The sequence below is a fragment of the Argiope bruennichi genome, chromosome 7 (genome assembly GCF_947563725.1).
Source record: "Argiope bruennichi chromosome 7, qqArgBrue1.1, whole genome shotgun sequence".
In the NCBI taxonomy this organism is placed as follows: Eukaryota; Metazoa; Arthropoda; class Arachnida; order Araneae; family Araneidae; genus Argiope; species Argiope bruennichi.
This window is the reverse complement of record NC_079157.1, coordinates 48,687,503-48,707,654: the sequence shown is the minus strand read 5'-3', so window position 1 is coordinate 48,707,654 and position 20,152 is coordinate 48,687,503. Positions and strand designations below refer to the sequence as shown.

At 26.4% G+C, this 20,152-nt stretch overlaps 1 protein-coding gene across 5 annotated transcripts in view; it reads right to left on the bottom strand.

Annotated features, from left to right (window-relative positions):
* Nucleotides 1-266: 266 nt before the first annotated feature.
* The window catches only part of LOC129975267 (epidermal growth factor receptor kinase substrate 8-like protein 2), a 156,529-nt gene continuing 136,643 nt past the window's right edge, over nt 267-20,152 (bottom strand). For all 5 annotated transcript variants that reach the window (XM_056088320.1, XM_056088318.1, XM_056088319.1 and 2 more), the window contains 12 exons: nt 19,037-19,207; nt 15,578-15,633; nt 14,867-15,006; nt 12,736-12,884; nt 11,653-11,779; nt 10,566-10,654; nt 9,523-9,758; nt 8,533-8,659; nt 7,296-7,486; nt 5,143-5,383; nt 4,032-4,193; nt 267-2,340 (listed from right to left, as the gene is read on the bottom strand). In XM_056088320.1, the coding sequence (XP_055944295.1) occupies nt 2,191-2,340; nt 4,032-4,193; nt 5,143-5,383; nt 7,296-7,486; nt 8,533-8,659; nt 9,523-9,758; nt 10,566-10,654; nt 11,653-11,779; nt 12,736-12,884; nt 14,867-15,006; nt 15,578-15,633; nt 19,037-19,207 (1,839 nt within the window). In that variant the 3' untranslated portion in view covers nt 267-2,190. The remainder of the gene's footprint in view (nt 2,341-4,031; nt 4,194-5,142; nt 5,384-7,295; nt 7,487-8,532; nt 8,660-9,522; nt 9,759-10,565; nt 10,655-11,652; nt 11,780-12,735; nt 12,885-14,866; nt 15,007-15,577; nt 15,634-19,036; nt 19,208-20,152) is intronic.

Genomic DNA, 20,152 nt, shown 5'->3' with positions numbered 1-20,152 from the left:
ATGTAGACTTCATCTATTGATGATCGTTTGATTACTTTTTTAATAAATTACAATACTGCACAACAAATAAATGAGTAATTTCTTTTGAACTACAGCTCTTAAATTATAGTAACCTTGTTAACATTAACCTTCAACTTACCTCATTTCCTCATGAAAGGTTCTATAAATTATTAGAACCTTCTGAATCAATTGGCCTATCAACAAAACATCTTATTTTTTAACCTTTCATATCTGATGAAAGGAAAATAGAAATAAACATAAAACTATTGTAAACACACATTATTTATTCAAACTTTTGTTTTATTCTGTCACAGAAGGCTATTATAAACATATAAAAAGCAACAATAAGAATAGATATCTCTAGATAAAATAGCTTTAAAATATCTTTCCTGAGTAAAAAAGTACATCATATAATATATACATAGAAATTTCTGTAGCTCTTTTGAATTGTACACATACACATGGACATTCATGCTTTACAAAAACACGTTTCAAACTTATCTTTTTAAGTAGAAATTGATGTGCAAGGCACTTAAATTACCAATTTTTATAAAATTTCATGATAGAATATATGTATTTACACAAACGAATTACTTTTTTTTTTTTTAGTGACATATATAATGATATTAAACTTCAAGAGCAAAATATAGCATGAAGCTTCAAAAATGTATATTAATATATACAGATAAACAAAACACATTTACAATGTTCATTTAAAGATAAGCAAAAGTGTTAGTAAACCACACACCTCAACACAAGGAATAAAAAAAAATTACTTGTTAATATGGAAAGAAATATATTTTGAGCATATTTTTAAACTACAGAACTTGTTAAAGCATCAAAACAACAAAGATAACTTCAAAGTCTAAAATCAAACAATATATTAAATTTATCTATTAAATTAACATTTGTGAACAACGCTTGTTCTTTAGTCCTTTTGTAAAACAAAGACACTTCACTAATTAAAATAGATTCTTTTCATGTAAGCTAAAGAATTCTCATCAAAGTTTAAAATTAATAAAGTATAAAATTACATATCTTATCAAGGCAGATATATCAAATATATATGCACAAATGATTGTCTTATTTAAATATCAAATCTTAGAATTTGAGCTTTATAAATGTTATCGGTGATAAAAAAAAAAAATTGCTGCAATATCAAAACAATTTAAAATATTTCAATTCCTGTAAAAAACATCGTCGAAGTGAAAACAAAAAAGCAACTAAGGGATGTTTGTAAAAAACATGGATAAAAAATAAACAAGCAAAATGCTAAACTTAGTCCAATACAAAGGTAGAATTACAACTTGAAAGTTTATCAAATATTTCAAAATGAATGCCACAATTATCTGTCAAACTATGCATTAGGAAAATGCTATTCAAGCCTTTATTATTTTGATAGTTTAACAATTATACCTGAACTAATTCATGCAACAGAAATGCCAAACGATATTAATATAAAATTTCCAGATTTTTAAAATGTAGTATTTGTAAAATTCATTTCTCGGTCAAATCGCTTGTTAGCAGAATATAACGTGGCATGAAGCATAATGCACAGTTCAGATAATTTTATTTTGTTAAATTAAAATTTAATATTAAAAACAAAGAAATGTTAAACTAAGTCATGAGGCAAGTAATACGAAAGATAACAAAAGGAGATTAAAGCTACTTGATACACTTTTCTTAAAATGACAAAACACTTGGAATGTACAAAATCTGTAGTTCGACTTAGAAAAAAAAATTGAACCTTTTGGCCAAACACAGTTATTTATATTCATAAAACAAAGAATCCCAGTTGCATCTATAAAATAATAGAATTGGGAAACTTTCGCTTTAGCGTCAACTGCTTTGACTCATTCAACTATAAAAGCACTCAATTTGTTCAAGTAATGTACAAAACATGTTACGTTTTCATCAGCAATCCAAATGGTAACGACTAACTCGATCGAGAATCCAGCTTGTTCAGTTTTGCTCATTATATGGCCCGTTAAATTTTTTTGTAGTTTAATAAAACAAACTCAGCAGGGGAAGATGTTTATGAGGTTTCAAGCAAACTAAAAGTTTATTGCAGATCATAGTGGTCTCAGTTCAAACGGTTTTGTGTGTCCAGTCTAATTGGAAATGTCTAGCAATGGGAAGTCCATTTCTAATCACTACAAAGCCATTGTAGCTCTACAGGCAGTTGGGGTCTCAGAAGTATCTAAATTCACCTTTCTTTCCCTGGCGTTCCCGCCTCACCCAATCGGCAGGAGCTGGATTGATGGGAATGGCAGGTCGATGTGGGGAACTTGGTTCTTTATGCCCATTCTCGCTTGCAGGCTTGGGTACACTCGCTTCACTCTGAAAAAAATGTGTTGATGACCATCATTATTACATGAAATTACTCTAAAAGAATCTATGAATCCAATGATAATCAACGATTTTAATTAATACTTCCATTCACCATTAAAAAAAATTGGGGAAAGAGATTTAAAAATTGGAGAAAAATAAAAACTTCTCAGAAAGCTGGAAGACAAAAAGAGATTTCTTTACATCTAAGTTACTATCAGGCAGCATAAATTGTCGATGTTAGAAATAGACAACATAATGCTTGAAAATCCCTATCAGCACCTAACTTCTAAGATATGCAGTTATGAAAAAACTTTAAATACAAAAGTTGTTTGTCATAATGAGGCAATAATTTGGCTAATTGGATTCATTTTTTCTATCTTCAACATTAAGAAGCTTATAGCAAAATGAACCCCCCATTTTCATCCCTTTGAGCTAGATGAACACTTTATGGACTCGTCTGAGATTTTTACCTTTCTAACATATTCCAAGCAGTTAAAATCCAAACAAAATTACTCTAGTTATCATGTTCACAATATAACATGGGTGAAGCGTCATATGAATATTATATTAAATATATATATTCTGTAAAAAATGGTGTATCTCTTAGGCCTTAATTTCAGGGGATTTTCGGCTCAAGAGGGCTCAATATTGTTGGACTTGGGTCAGACTCCTCACAGAAAAAAACCCTTATTTTGAATCCCTGCCTGAGGTTAACCCTTGAGAAAGTCTTCAGGCAGGATTCATATTTTATTTGGTTTAATTTTTTTTCTATTTTTTTCCTTTTAACTTGGTTTTTATTACTAATTAGTGTGTGTGTGTGTCTGTCTGTCAGTGTGCGTGTGTGTACGTACGTATGTATGTAAACATATAAACTATTGAATGAAGGGTAATTTTGAGTTCTAGGAACCATTATCGATGAAGAAATTTTCTCAAAGTCTTGTCTTGAGAACTATTGCAATAGTCTTTTTATAGAAATCTACCAAAAAATGTAAATATATGTAATCAAAAATCAGCATATAACACAACAAATTAAAGATACAAATTGATATTTTCAAATGCTAATTGTTGGTACTGATATGCCAATCTAAATTTCTATGATGATTTAAGTTGGGTATTAAATTGACAGTTATGTAATTCCACCTGATTATTTAAAAAATCCACTACAAAATGAAATTGGATTGAGACTCTTAGCTGAATAAAAACTGTATATGAAGCATATTTGATTTTTTGAGATATCAATGAATTGCAACAGATTTCATATTGCCTTTCTGACATGCTTATTTTATTAAATCACGTAATCATTCTTTAATATGCTATACATTAAAGATTTTCTTTCATTTATTTATAAAAGAAAGATTTTCAAACATTCTCCCCAAAAAACGTATCTGCCTGGCAGACATTTTAAAAAACTGCTGACTTAAAAGATACTGCCGATTTAACAGCCTTTATTTCATATGCAATTGTGAAACAACAAAAAAATTCTAATTGTGCATTTATTTTTCACATAACCCATTATAATATGAATTCAAAATCTGATATGTAGCTGACTCATTGAAAATCTAACTTTATTTTTTGCACAGCTGAAAAGCAATTCAATCTTTATAATAAAAGAATAAGTGATATACAAGAAAAAATTTGTTGCATATCATTTTAATAACAAATAAAATTAAATCAATGTGCATTGGAAAAGCAGAACTTACATGTGAATAAAAACTATCTTTGGACATAGCCGATCGGCTGCCATAGGTAGGATTATGGAAAGAATCTTCCTCATTGATCTTGCTGACTATTGTATGGGGGACATGAGCCACCTGACCACGAGAGTTCTTGGCCTTCCACCACTTGCGACTATCATCAAGTACCTACACACCAAAAGGAAATAACATTAATAAAAATGTGACAGCTGGTTTTAATTTTAGTTAACTGAACATATAAAGCTTTATGATTCTTAAAAATCATATTTAAAATTAAAATTTAAAAAGGTAGGCTGCTAAACACACAAATATTAAAAACTATTACATTTAAACATTCATATTCTTCCATAACAGTTGTAAGCAAATTAATCAAATTTTAACTTTGTTCTTTAGCAAGTTTCTTTTCTACTAATAAATAGGATATTAATATTTACAGAAATACAAGAAAACAAAATTAGTAAACATGTCCTTAAGTTCTTGACAGTTAATGAATTTGTGCATTTTATCTTTTACAATTAAATTCTTTTTTATAATTAAACAATTTTAATATGATTAATTAATAATTGTAATAACATGTATAAATACAATGTTTATAACTATCCATCATGCACATAATCATATGAAAACAGTGGAATCACATGTTCCAACTTGAAGGCAGTATTTAAGTGATACTGAGGTGTTTGAATTTTTAAAAATATTTGCCACATGGAATTGGAAATATATGACATGCAGCAATTGTTATATTTCATATTTTATAAAAAATTACAATAAATTAACATATTAAATTTAAGAATAATTTGCAGGTCTGAAAAACGTAAACCTTTAAATGCGTATATCTGACATCCATAAGACATGCCACTTAAACATTTTGTTGGCTAAATGACTTTATTGGACACATGTCACAGTTTTTCAAAAAGAATGATATTCCTTGGATCATATTTTTTAATCAAAAATTATGATTCAAGTAATTAAAATATTGATTAAAGTCATGATAACTTCATGGAACATTATCATTTTTTATAAATTGTCTTAAATTAGAATATATTGCTTTTCTAGAGAGATTGAGGGTTGAAAGAATTAAAAGTAAAGCATGTAAGTGCATATTAAGAATACTTACTTCCAAGTACTCTCCTCTTAAAACTGTCAATTCTTTGTCATTGTTGGCTGTCCTTGGGTACATCACTTGAACAACATGAGCTCCCTTAGCCAACAGATCTTCCAAAAATTGCTTTTGGTGTCGTTCGAATTGAAGCTGGGGCTCAGAAGTTACCCCATGATCAATAGAATCTGCGCTGAAGTCAGACCGAACATCCCTATCCTGAAGTTCACGATCAGAGACTGGAGTAACGGCACCATTCCTAAATATTTTTAAATAATTGAATGAAAAGAATTAAATTTTAGCACTGAACCATAAATTTCAAAGAATATAAAAATGCAATTGATAAATTAACAGCCTAAACGTTCATGGCTTGATATTTACCCATAATAATGACATGGCAACACATATTTTCAAATAAACTGAATCCAGTTCAAAAGCTAGCTATTTCTATTAGATCAATAAGTAATAGATTAACAATTTCCTAATTTTTTTTTAATATAAAAAAATTGAAAGTTTGAAAATGTAAAACTTGTATAAATTTCTAAAATAATTATGTATACGAAACACTGTTCCTAATAAGAAAAAAAAAAAAATGTTATCATATGAGCAAAAGTTTTCATTCAATATTGATTTAAAAGCAATGTGGGATGCAATAAATTTCATAAGGAATCAATATGCAAATTAAGCTTTAAAAATTGATGAATAGTAATAATTATAGCAAAACTATAAAAACAAAATTTTAACAGCATTTTTTATTATCAATTCAAGAACAATTCATTCAAATTGACAGAAGTAATCAATATTTTAGTCTTTTTTTAATGATTTATTATGGAGATAAATGCTATACAGATAAATATATTACAGATTATATTTTCAATTTCTTTAAGAGTTAGCCTTCATTTATAGTATAACAGAAATTACATAAATACCAACCAAAAAAAATTAATAAAACAATATAAAGGGCATAGAAGATATTTCATCTTTCAAAATTGTTTTCATGTACATAAAATGTTATAACCATAAATTTTTTTTCTCATTTTATGAGAAACACTTTTTTTTTTTTTTTTTTTTTTTTTGTAAAATATAAGAAACAAAAGGTAATAAAAATGTATTCAATTAGGGTGCATAGACTTTTTTATCTTAAAGAATAACACTTTAAAATGTTTTTTAAGCACCTTTAATGAAAAAATGGGAACCATTTTTTAGCAATTACAATTCTTTTCTTTTTTTTTTTTTTTTTTTTTGAATAATTCATATACAAAAAATATAAGATTAATTTCATAGGAATTGATTTATTTTTTGACATTTTTAACAAATGATCTATTTACTTTGGAGCATCAAACATTTTGCTTAACTTTTATTTTTGGAATCCTTGAAGGCTGCAGTGTATTCACAATGAACGAAATATGCATTTATCAGTATATTGTTAAAAAGTTCTAAGCTTTTGCACAAAAATTAATTGAAGTAAAAGTACTTAAATAATTCACATATGGGAAGTCACTAAATGATGTCGAAATATAACTAACAAATTCTCTATAAGCCAGTAATCATGTATAGAATGGCATTGATAATCTGAAGTTATTGTTAAAAACCAACATTTATAGTTCTACAGGAACAGATAAAATTCTCTCTAAAAAGAAAGGATTTTCACCTATCATTCACCAAAAAGGAGATGAAAGAAAAGTCAAATAAAAGGAATATATTTTCCCCTTTCAATCAATATTTCCCTAAACTGAGATGAAATCTTTCTATTCTCATCAGGTTTAATGAATATTCAGATTCATTAAACCTGTTGAACATCGAAAGATTCAACACTGGAGTTCAAGGAAAAAGCTAATAATTGGTGAAATGGTCTTCTCCCCCCCCCCCACACACACATAAACAAAAAGGAAAATATAAGCACCTGGATAAAAAAAAATAACTTTTAGTACTTTTAAGGCCCTTATATAATGATCATAAAAAATAAACAGTTTTTAAGGACTTTTAATGATACTACACACCCTATCAATTCTTAAATATTAAATACAGCTATTAACAAGACAATCTTTTTATATTTAACAATTTCCTCTAGGAACTCACAAAAGAAATTACACCGTTATAATCTGCAAAGAAATTCTCTTGCATTATTTTTGCGCATTATTTCAAGCATGATCTATAAAAGAAAAGTTTACCTATCAAACACATGCCTCCTTGGTAATTCAGCAGGTCCATTATCATAGTACCTGCTCTCAAAGGTAGAATGTGGCAATTCTGAAGACAGCATTGGAGAAACAGGTCTTTCTTTTTGTTCATTGTAATAAAAATCATTACCATAGCGATCTTGACGAGATGATACTCTAAAGTCCTGATGTCTTGCTTCAGCCTAAAATCAAAAACTCAATAAAATTAGATTTGAATAAATTTAAGTTACCATAATCCAGCATGAATTTATATAGAAATATAATTACTTAAAGTTTAATAGTAAATAATTTCATAACCAGTAAAAATTTTTTTTAATTCATCAGTATTCCAAATTGAGTGTTGGAATCCAAGTTGTTGAACTGAAATTAGTTTCTGAATATAATTGTCTAATTGCCAATATTTAAAAACATTACTATGGAATGCCTTGCTGTGCAATTCTGCTTCAGTATTCAATGCATTTTCATACTGAGATAACTACAAAGAGTTGAATTTCAAGGAAAAAACAAAAATATTACTGTTAGAATTTATTTATATTTTCTTATAATGAATTATATTAACAAAAGCAGTCAGAAACTATTAATGAAATTAAACAATGAAACAAATTTCAATAGTATACTTCTTAGATAAAAAATATATATATATATATTTCTTCATTTATTGATTAAGCATTTTTAAAGATGTCATTTGTTTCATTAATGAAAAACATTACACGTATACACAATAATATAGATTATGCAATTACTGATTTTTAAGACTTCTAATACAATGTAACTTGGAAAGAAAAAAACAACTTTTTTGTATAACTGCTAATGAAATAAAGTAGAAAACTTTGATATATATTCTACTTTTCAAATAATAAAAAAGACAAAATAAACTTATTTTCAGAGTCAAGTTAAAGATAGTTCAAGCATTTTTTCAGCACTAATGGATATTCATTTAATTTCATTATGTAACTCAAAAATTATCAAAATGGTGATAAATAAATTTATAGAAAACAAAGTATCAATAAAGACTTTAAAAAAAAATTTAACCCTTTGTATTACATTTTTCTAATGTGAAATCTGCACCATTTTGTCAAAATTAGATTTCTTTAAAATATGCATTTCTCTTATATTTATTTATATTTCATTTCAGACAGGGATAATTAGATGCTCTGTAAAAGTAAGCATATTAAAAAGTAACTAAAAATGTTAAACCACACAATTAAAAAAAAAAGTGAAAAATTACCTCCTCATGACTTCGATGACCATCGTCTTTCTTAGGCTTATGATTTTCTTCAGAGAAGGGATTCTCAGGTGCCCAGCCATCTGAAAATACAGGATGATAGCTGCCCTCAAAGCCTTCCCAATGCTCCCTGCAATATAGAAAATTAAAAAATTATTTTCTCAAAAAAATTATAATTTCTTGCTGCGAAATCATAGAATCAAACTATATTGTAAATATTGGACATTTATAATTAACTGATTAGTAATTTTATCAACACTTTTTGAAGACAATAAGGCTTGATTTGTTTAAATTTAAAATTTACTCTTCGAATAACAGTAATAATGCATACACATAAACACAAAATGAATTTAAAATTGTCTCAATGTATGCAAGTAAAATATAATAACCAGAGCAACAAAAAATACTTTTGCAAGATATTCTTGAAAAAACATAAGTTAAATAAGGTATATTTATTTTTTACAATAAAAATTATGGAAAATAAAATCAATAATAAATTAAATCTAACTTAATGAAAAGTTTTTTTTTAATATTTAAAATGGTACAAAAGTGGTTTTTGTACAATAATATGCTTTGTTCAGATAAAATAACAAATAAATTAATAACAAATTTGCAAAACACTTTTTAAGTAAAGTTACAGTCCAAAAAAATATCTGTGTGCAAGTTTACTAGTTCTAGGTCAATGATCTGCCCTTTAGTATTGAAAAGATTTTTGTATCAATAAAATGTATCCCACATTTTGCAATTTACCAATAACATGCCAACATATAAACATTACAATGTGAAAAATTCAAATGATTTGTACCAAAGTTAATTATTCAATTATAAGTCTGTTGCGTAACAAACTGATATTGATTCAGTATAGCATACCAAACCACATACATTCAGAAACAAACAACACAATAAACTAAAAATGCATAAAATAGCATTTGGTCCTGGCATAATTGTACCCAATTATTTTATGCACAAAAAGGTAATAAGTGCAAATTTTACCTCGGAGTCACCCAGCTTTCTCCAAGACTATGCCAAAGGTCACTCTCCTTAGAAGTGCAGCAGTTCATTAGCAATTCAATGGAATCCCTTGTAAGAAGGGGAGCCACCACTCGGGAGGCTAGGGTTGAGCTGTAATTGGAATCTCGGGCTGCATCCACAATCAGTGCCAGTGGGGTGAACAAGAAATGGACCAACTCAGGGGCATTGGGGTCATGGATGTGGCTTTTCAGTTTGGCCTAGGATGTAAATAGAATATAAACAACTGTTTGAAGAAGATTAGAATTTTGACATAAAAATTACATAAAAAGGAATCAAGAATTTTCTTTAAAATTTGTTTTTAAAAATAATGATCAAAGGGTATAATAATTCACACAAACTCTAATTCATGTAACTAACATATCTGAACACTTAATCCCATATATGTTTCCACAGTGTCTTACACGGTGCTGTGAGATCATATTTTTCTGATTGCTGAGTATAAATAAGCATTCTAAAATTGAATTGTTGAAGAATAATTGATAGACACTAAATCATGAGTCAATTTCATCCAAGTGGCTTCTTGTGATATTTTCAATAACTTCAGAAAATTAAAAAAAGAATAAAAAGGGAAAATTGCATATTTTTTCAAGTTCAACTGAATAACACAGATTATATGCATCATTTGACAGCCCTTTAGTTAAAATTAAACCCCTCAATCTCTTTAATTGATGTTAATGTAAAAGTATGTGAAGTCCCATATATGGCCTTAACTTAAGTGTAATTAAACTTAGTGTATTAAATTATTCATTTGAAATGTTTACTGAATTTTTTTTACACAAACATTTAGATATTTTAAACACACCAAATGAAATTAAATTTTATTATACAAGACAAAATAAATATTTAAGAAATTAAATGCTAAAAATTTTAACATTACAATTTCCCATTCCAAATTCAACAAAATTTCAATTTAAGAATGGAATAAAGTTGAAACAATACAGAAACCTAGAACTGACAACAAAAAAAGTATATAAATACAATTTGTGCTAAGCTTACAAACTTACCAATAGGTTAAATGATAGCTTGAATTTTTGAAGTATATCTACAAATTCTTTTTCAGATGGTGGTTTGGCTCTGATACTCAGCATACCATCTGAAAAGGATTTAATATTGTGCATTAACTGTTCAATTTATATATAAAGTTTTTAAACAAGGCTTTTTACAAATATAACTTTCCTATAAATAACATTAGAATTTTTTTATGCATATTATAATATTATTCAATGCTTATACATACATTAATAAGAAATTGTAATAGTTTTCAACAAGACTAATGTGCTTTTACTTATTTATATTTAAGCTTTTTTAATAAAATAAAAGTTGTGAGTGAGAAAAAAAATCATAACCAGAAAAATGTTAACATAACACCATATTTTAGTGACTAATTTTTATATTATGGTAATAATTTTAAAAAAATTATTAGAATTATCAGGTTATTAGTAACCTTATTAGTAATTATTATTAGTCAATTATTAATCCTTATTAGTCAATTATCCTTATTTGTAACCTTCTATATTACTTTAAGGTAATATAGTATAAAATGAAGCTATTCATAAAATAATTTGAGAATATAGTGAAACAATATGGGTTTAATCAAATGTAGAGAGAATTTATCTATGAATTTATTTTCTAATATCAAACAAATATTCAACATATTCAAATCAGAATGATACATTGCTCACATTAGGCAGCTAATTTCATCATAATAAATTGGATTTTTTACGGAAAACTCAAGAAATATTACTGCTTGCTTCAAAGATTGCCAAAGGTTAAAGGAAGAAAAATGAGTTTTAGACTAATGACTAAATATACATTTAAACATGATTTTATGTCCATCTACTTTATATATTTTGTGCAAATATCAACAAATCGTCTATACATTTTCAATAAATCTAGTTCCATTTTATAAGCATATTAATATAATTTATTAATTAACCTATTGCTTTACATAAATTAGTTTTTCCCAACAAATGCTTCAGAACAATATATATAAATTTTAAAGGACAATATGAATGTATTGCAAACTTTTTTCTACAAAGTGAATAAATATTAATAAAACAAATTCAAGTTCTATTTTAATAATGAACAAACCTCCCATGTCTTTCTTTTTGTTCTTTCGGCTTTTTTGTCGTCTCTCGAGCTCTTTAAAAGCAGCAGCTGCATGTTGTAGCCTGGCAATGAATCTTTCAATATCATCAAAGCAGTGATTCAAGATGGCCTAACGACAAATTTGTATTAATTATTTATTAGTAAAAGTACATAGTTCATGTTTCAAATCAATCACCAATAATAAATAAAAAATATTTTAGGATGTTGCAATAGTAACAAACAATCAAACTGCAATCAGTCCAATGCAAGAAACAAAAAGGATAATACATGCTCAAAATACAGATTGATGTTCATCTTTGTCAGCAAATTCTATTTTTAACTAAACATATGCTTTGATTCTTAGTGATATTTAGTTACTATAATTATTGAAAGAAAAATTATTCTATGCTAATTATATATATTTGACCATTCCTGTATAAAAAATAAATCATTCCAAGAACATTTCTATTTTTTTATGACCTCATCTTGCACGAGTTCAGTTTGCAAGATTATTTGCAAATGTTTGGTATATAAAGACAAGGATAGTTCAATCTTATAGGAATAAAATCAGTTTCATGAATAGAAATTTCATAGAATCAGCTACTGAAAATTCAAAGCAGATAATACAATTTTTGAAAACTTAGTCAAGGTACAAATTGTAATGTCAACTGTTAAGATTCAGAAAAAGATTACATTCAATAATAAAGGTTTTTATATATATATATATATATATATATATATATATATATATATATATATTTGCACAATACGCTTAAGTCCTCATTTTACAAAGTTCATGTAATATTGGAACTCATAATTAATTAATGGTAACAAATTTTAGATCTCCTTTTTCTCATTTATTCAAATTAAAATCCAACGTCTGAAAAACATGCACACAATTACTAATATCTCAAGATCAACAACTGCTTTTTAACTAAACCATTCTGTGTAAATGGACTCTATAAAAAAAACTCTTACAAAACATTAAAAAATCTGAAGAGAATTTCCCACCAAAAAAAAAAAAAAATTGAGTATAATAAGTGGCTTGTCATAAACATAGTTGTAAAATCAACATAGCAGGCTTACCACATCCCGTTCATATTTTTCACTGCTTGTAGAGCTTGTCTCATCATTGGAGTCTCGTCCAAAACTATTGTCTCTTTCCACTCTGTGATTCATGTTATCTGTTTTGGAGTGGTGGTAACCAGAAGATGAAACCCTCTGGATCATACCATCTGTTGAAGGAAAAAAAATGAAGATAACTTCATTTTTAACTCAAATAATTTCATTCTTTAATTGAATTTTTGAAACAATATTATTTTAGTTTAAATAAAAGCTGTCTTAAATATGTATTACGGTATTATTTGAACAACATTTGATTTCATATTTATATTAAGAAATATTTGATGTAAAATCTAGTACTGAAAAAAACTTGCATAAAACGTTTTACGGCAATTTTTTGTTGGTATACTTTTCCGAAATATTAAAAAAGTTAACAGCAAGCCATTTGAAGTTCAATTTAGAAATTTCAAGGTTTTTATTATTATTGTATGAGGCAATTGCTTATAATTTAAAAAAAAAAACTAACATTGTACTGTTATTTAAAATCATTCCAATATATTAGCATACAGAAATATAAATTTTTTTTTCTTTGTTGAAGTAAAAGCAAAATATTGAGCAATATAAAATTCTATACAAATGACAACTTTTGTTCATGCACACAAAGAAGAAACTAAAATTCATCTTTTCACTACTTTTAAGTGGATTACATTAATTAGCAGAATTTGCTGAATTTTAAAAAAATTAAAGATCAACAAATTGTTTACTATGCTTGCATAAAAACTATACTTTTTATAGTATATATAAATGCATTTTTACAATAGCTTTTTAACATAAATACATATTTCATTAGAATATTATGACTTTCATGACGATAATAAGTAGCCATTATGAAATATTTTCTGTGGAAAATAGAATTTCAACTCCCCTCCCCCCCCCAATATTGCTAAGAATGATAATGAAAATAAGAATGCTGAACAAGCATTAGAATTTCTATTAAGTAAAAACCATACACTGGAATATGACCAGGCACTTATTACTTTGAATTTCAAATTTTATTATTTTGATAAGAAATTTAGATTTTAAGAATATATGAATAGAGAAAAGAATGAATACACATGAAAAAAATTATTCACTGTTGTAAAAATATGATTAATGTCACAATAACATGTTTATGGAATTATGTTGAATACACAGTACTTTTCCCACTTCTCATCTAATTTTATATATTGTTTTTAATAAATAGATACCAAGCTCAAACATTAACTTAAATTGAAAATTATTATGAAAGTAGATTGTTCCTATAAATAGCAAGTTGAGTTCAAAAGAAAAAAGTATTTATCATCATTGAAACTAAAACATTAAGGAATTTAAAAATTCAAATTTTTAAAATTAGAGAATAATTTAAAAATAAAGATGCAACAACCTCTAACAAGTTTATTCTTTTTCTTCAGGGAAGAAGTTAATAAAATTTTAGTATTACAATATCATGAATAATAGAGTTCTTTGGTTCTCAATTTTTGCTGTTTTCAGCCCACTTTGCTCAGACATGAAACAGGTTCCAAACAAACAATCGTGGCAACATAAACACTTATATGTACAATAAAACAAGTATGATTAATTTAACAATAAATTAGTTTTATGTAAAAATGCTTGAAATATCAAGATATTGAAGAATTATTACATAAAAAAAAATTAATATATTTCAAAATAGATAAAATTTGATTTTGAAAATGCTGAAATCATGTTTCTGCAGAAATGAGTACATGTCTGCTTTGCTTCATTCAAAATGTTTTCAAAGTATGATAAATGTTAATGAATATAACAATTATTGATGTGCATGAACTTGACAATAATTGCATACTCCATGAAATACTGTGAAAATAATCTGGTCATAATAATTCATTTCTTTTCCCACGTTTGTTTTTATGCCATACTTTATTTTTATCACAGCAACTACTAAAAACACAGATATACATAAATAAAAAATTGCCAAAATTCTCAGTGATTTATTTTTTAATATCTGTAGGGAAGTTGAAGTTAATCAGGATACCCTCTGCAAATCACATATATAGTTTAATATCACTCACTGGTCAAAAGTCAATTAAGTAAGAGATAGATTTCAGAAACATCAGATAAAAGTAAAAAATAACGTTACCTCCTTTTGGTGGGGAAGCAGCAGCTGCTGCTACAGCATTGAAGAGGCTCACTGCCTCCCGCACATTTACCCCATTCACAGGTGGGTCTGGAGGAGGACTCATGGGTGGAGGAGGTAGGTGGCGACCATTCTCCTTTGGGCTGTAATAGACACAAGCAGTTTACATAAAATTCTCATCACACGTTAGGATATGTTTTTAATTTTTCCGTTAAAAAATAGAAAATTAGTTTGTAGTCGACTGCCCAAATAATGACATGCAAACAAAAATTAAAATATAAAATTGGAGTATTTAATACAAAAGGTATTTTTCAAGTTTAGAATGTCTGTTTTTGTTACTATCAAAATAAAAAAAAATGTAATTGTGCATTTATTCAATAATGTTCAGTCAGGTTTCTTTTGGTTTCTATACTGTTCAATGTAAAAAATAAATACCAAATATCAAATTACAAATTTATAGAATTGTCATATTTATGAGTAGCTAAAAATTTATACCAAGTAATGAAAAAGGTATTGTATTTCTTTAATTTTTCTCACTATTATTATATACATTATCACACTTTGATAAAAGGTAAGGAAAACATGTTTCTTAGTTAATATTCAAACAAAAAGCGATTTAATAACATAATCTAACCATCAACATAATTACTAATTATTAAACAATAATTGCTAAACAATTTCAAAAAGAAAGGCCCAATAGGCTCCATAACTTACCCTGGTTTCCATTTACCACTAATAAACATCTTCATTTCATTAACCACTTCTTGAGCCTGAAAAGATAAGAAATTTTTTTCTTAAAATTGTATAAAAGAATTCACATGGTCTTTACATATTATAATATATGTAATTAACAAAATATTAAATCCCACACATGCCTTCATATTTTGCCAACACCACAATCCTCTGTCTTATCACAAACGTTTAAACTTGAACAAATGATTTCCAAAGAGTGAATCAATAAAGTCTTGTCAATACAGCTGTTCTATTGCAGTTATGGTAGCTAATTTCAGAAAACAATTTCCATCGAAATTGTAAAAAATTTATAGCCCAGTAATAAAAATTGAGCAGATTTTAGAGGACAACTGAAAAGTATTACAAGGAAATGAGGTTACATCTATATTTTTCTTATATATATTCCTTTGTAGCAATGAACTTGAATTGGAGAAACTCTTACACGTCTTGTCATAAAACCAATATATTAAAAGTCAGAAATTTTTATTTCTTAAATTATTTTTACGAAATTCATCAAACCAAGATATTTTATCAATTAAGGGTACAAACAAAATTTTTAGAAATATTTTTTTGAATAATATGAAATATTCTAAAATAGGAAATAGATGAAAAGTAGGGCATAGCAATTAAGATTATTCACAATAAAATAATAGTTTTTTTTAGTTCATAAATAAGGAGAATTCAAGTAATAAGTATAAGGAGTTGCTATAAATAATATATTTAGCAACATTTCCTATGAGCATTTATTTTTTTACACACATTTATAAACAGCCAAATCTATCTATCAAATAAAAATTACTTTTCTTTATCAAATGCTTGTAAAAATACTGAATTTAAAAATATAAATAGTATTTATAAATAATTGTTCAGCTAAAATAAAACAGGGATTTAATTGTAACATTTTACTAACAACTACAGGAAGAATTAATTTCTGCATTATTTTTTCAATTAATTTTATTAAATTAAGTTTATGTTATCAAATTGCGATCTAAATTAATTTTCATTTTAAAAATTGTTTCTTATATAAAATGTGATTTTTTATGAGAAAAATTTACTAGTGACAAACAGAAAAGCAAATAATGTGAATTCTACAGGACATTAAAAATAATTCTGTTATACCTTATCAGCTTTCAATTTAAGTTAAAAGTGCTGGGCTTTACCGGAAAATCCCCTAAATATTATAACAATTGTTTCAACATTTTGATGAAAAAGTTTATTGGTATTTTGAATTAAAACAGCTGGCCACTAACCTTTTTTTAATAGTATCATACATTGTTTCTATGTATAAATAAATCTAATTAGTGTCCTAAGTGTGATCTAATAAAAATTCGCAGATAAGTAGTAAATTGGCTATATTAATAATTTTCTACATTAATAATCAAATGTATTCATACACATTTCTGTAACCCCCTAACTGGAGATCACTAAATACATTATATCTCTAAATCATTACTATGCAGTATTAGATTTTTAAAAAATGGTTTTTAAACATTGAAAAGAAAATACAATTAAGAACTAAAATTGGTAAATGTTATTGGTAGCAAAAGTAAAGAAAATGTTACAAAATTAGAAAAAAACTTTTAATAGTCACATGAATGTACAAACTAACAATTTTGAACTACTTAATAGATTAAAAGCAATTTTCCATGTTTACTACATTAAAGTGTTAAAAGGCCTATGTTTTATAATGTGAAAACAATGCTTAATTTTCTTTCTTTTTTCCCCTCCACATGTATTATTTACCACTTTTTACCTATACTTATTACCTTAAAAGAGAAACCTTTCTTAAAAGAAAAAGAAAGAACAAATAAAAAAAAATCTTTTTATGTTATATTTATTTTTATTAAATAAGGCATGAATTTTTTAAAATATAAGTTATGATTTAACAAAATAATTGTGAACAAAAAAAATCGTCCAAGCTAAAGTTCATTATCTAGAAGAAATGAATTAATCAAGAAATTTTTAATAAAAATGAATTAAATCTCATCTAATTTAAGAAATGTATGTTGCTTTTTTAAAACAAACACAGCAGTAAATAAAGAGTTTCAATTATTAAAATACTTTCTTTGACTAAAAAAAAAAAGTACCGAATCCTGAATCTGAAAAAACACAATATTTCTAACAATTGGTTTATTGTGCAGTCTGAGAGCTAAGAAAATTGAAATTCTTTTTAAGACTTTTAAACTATTATACACTTAATGGATTTTATTGTTTGAACTGAACATTTCTTGAGTAAAATTTCCTTTTTCATAAACTCAAGAATGAGACTGTATCATAATATTTGGAATATTTAATATAAATAATCATCCAATTCTTACGATGGATTGAGTTTCCTGATACTCAGTGATCTTGCTGATTTAGTTATGTTTCAATTATGCCTATTTGGAAAGGAGAACAGAATGGATATTTACAATGTATGGAAATCAGTCAGCCACCAGGGCATGGAAGTTCTCGTAACATAATGCAATAATTTGCAAAATGATAAATACAAATAAAAAGCTTTCAAAACTTAATTTTTTTTAAAATATTATTCCATTACTAAAAGATAATATATTGAGAATGTATTATAAACAACAATGATAATAAGAATGAATTATACACAATTACATGAGAAGAATTTATAATATGGATGGATTATAATGTTTTACAACTTAATTTGAAAATGTGGTATTTTCAATTCCTAATGTTTTCAAGTTTATTAAAATTACACATGCTATAATTTATAACAAACCATTTTGCAGCTAAAAGAGTAAAAATACAGCACAAATATCAAGATTTCTTTTTAAATTTACATTAACACAGCAAATAACATTGAGAAATAACAGTATGGTATCAAATTATATAATGCCAAATTTTTAAAATTCGAACTTTTATGTTAGAGCATAGCTTCTAAAACTATGCACCCAAATTCCAAATAGATTGATTTTTTTTTAAAGTTCAATTTGAGATTTCATTGGTAGCATCTATGAATGCTAAATATTAGCATATCAGAAGCAAGTGATTTTGCTATGCTAAAATACAAAAACTTCAAAAGCTATCCTAATTTGATACATTTCATCAAAATTTTACAAATAAATGTAAATTACTTTTTTTTATATATATATCATTAATGAATGCTCACTTTCTTTATTTATACGTATGCATGTACATTTAGAATCAGAATGAAAAAAAAAAAAACTTTTCATAGCTAAATATGCTGACAGAATAATTTTGTAAATAAATTGTACTCAGGGAGTGGGAAAAGCTTAAGATATCCTATGCTAGACTATGCTTCAAACAATAATAAAATTCAGAAGCATTTTCCTTCTCAAAACTACCAATAATTCAAAACTAAAGAATTATTGTACAATACAACAATTATAGGAGAAATAAAATATTCACAAATTATAAGACACCAATGAAGTACATAGTTTTAATGAAAACATCTAAATCAAAACATACCGATACACGAGCACACTGAAAAATGTGCATTTCTGGAGGATTATGATTTTTGTTACTGGGATCGTCTTTGACGATGAATACAACAATATTATTATAGAGTTCCCTGGGATCGTTGCTAGTGTATGATGTTGGTTCACTAATTAAGCTCATAGGAAATCTTTCAACCACATCCTGAAATGAAAAACAAATATTTTATTATAATTTAAAAGCAATTCAAGAAATACACAAATGCAGTAAACTTAACCTTTAATATAATATAGCAAAGATAAAAGAAATTGCTTTGTGACTGAAAGAATAAAATACCACATCCATTTTTTTTTATGCACTAAGCATAAGCATCAATTTAAGATAATGGTACAAAAACATGATATAAATTTCATTAGATCAGACACACTATCATCTTTAATATGGTTGTATATGTAATCTCATTAAATTAATATCAAGCAACAAATTTTCCTTTGCCAACATTGACTTGGTACTTTATATTATAAGAATTATATCAATATCTAGGTAATATGAATCATTCATGTTCAATTTATAAATGGTTTCAAGCAAATTCAGCTTCAAAATTCTAACAATGAATTTATTTTCAGGATCTTTTAAATTTTAAAAATAAGCACATAGAATCTTTTCTTTTAAAAAACTGAAATATATTTGAAAGTTTCTAAATTAAACTGCAAAATCTGGTTATTGGATTGTATAAAAGCCACTTAATCCTGCTGCTCAGCAAAAGATAAAGCAATTATTGCAATGAAATAATGGCTCTGGTGGTCCTTTAAAGGAACTTAAAATTATAAAATAAAATCATATCTCAAACACAAGATACTTAACATTTTTATTATATAATACAATATTACAAATGCTGAACATTATCACATAAATATTGATTAATATTTTCTGCTACCAGGAACTTATTTTTATAAATAACAAAGGGAAATATGCATCAGACTGTGTTTATGTTCTAAAGACAGACTGCTGGATAAAGAAAACTTGATATTTGGCAAAAACTCACTTTGAAAGTCAAAACAGTGGATTGCTGAGCAATTTATCTTAAATAAAATTTTAATTCAAAACTAAGCAAAAAATATATATACAAATTTCTTTTTTATTCAAATT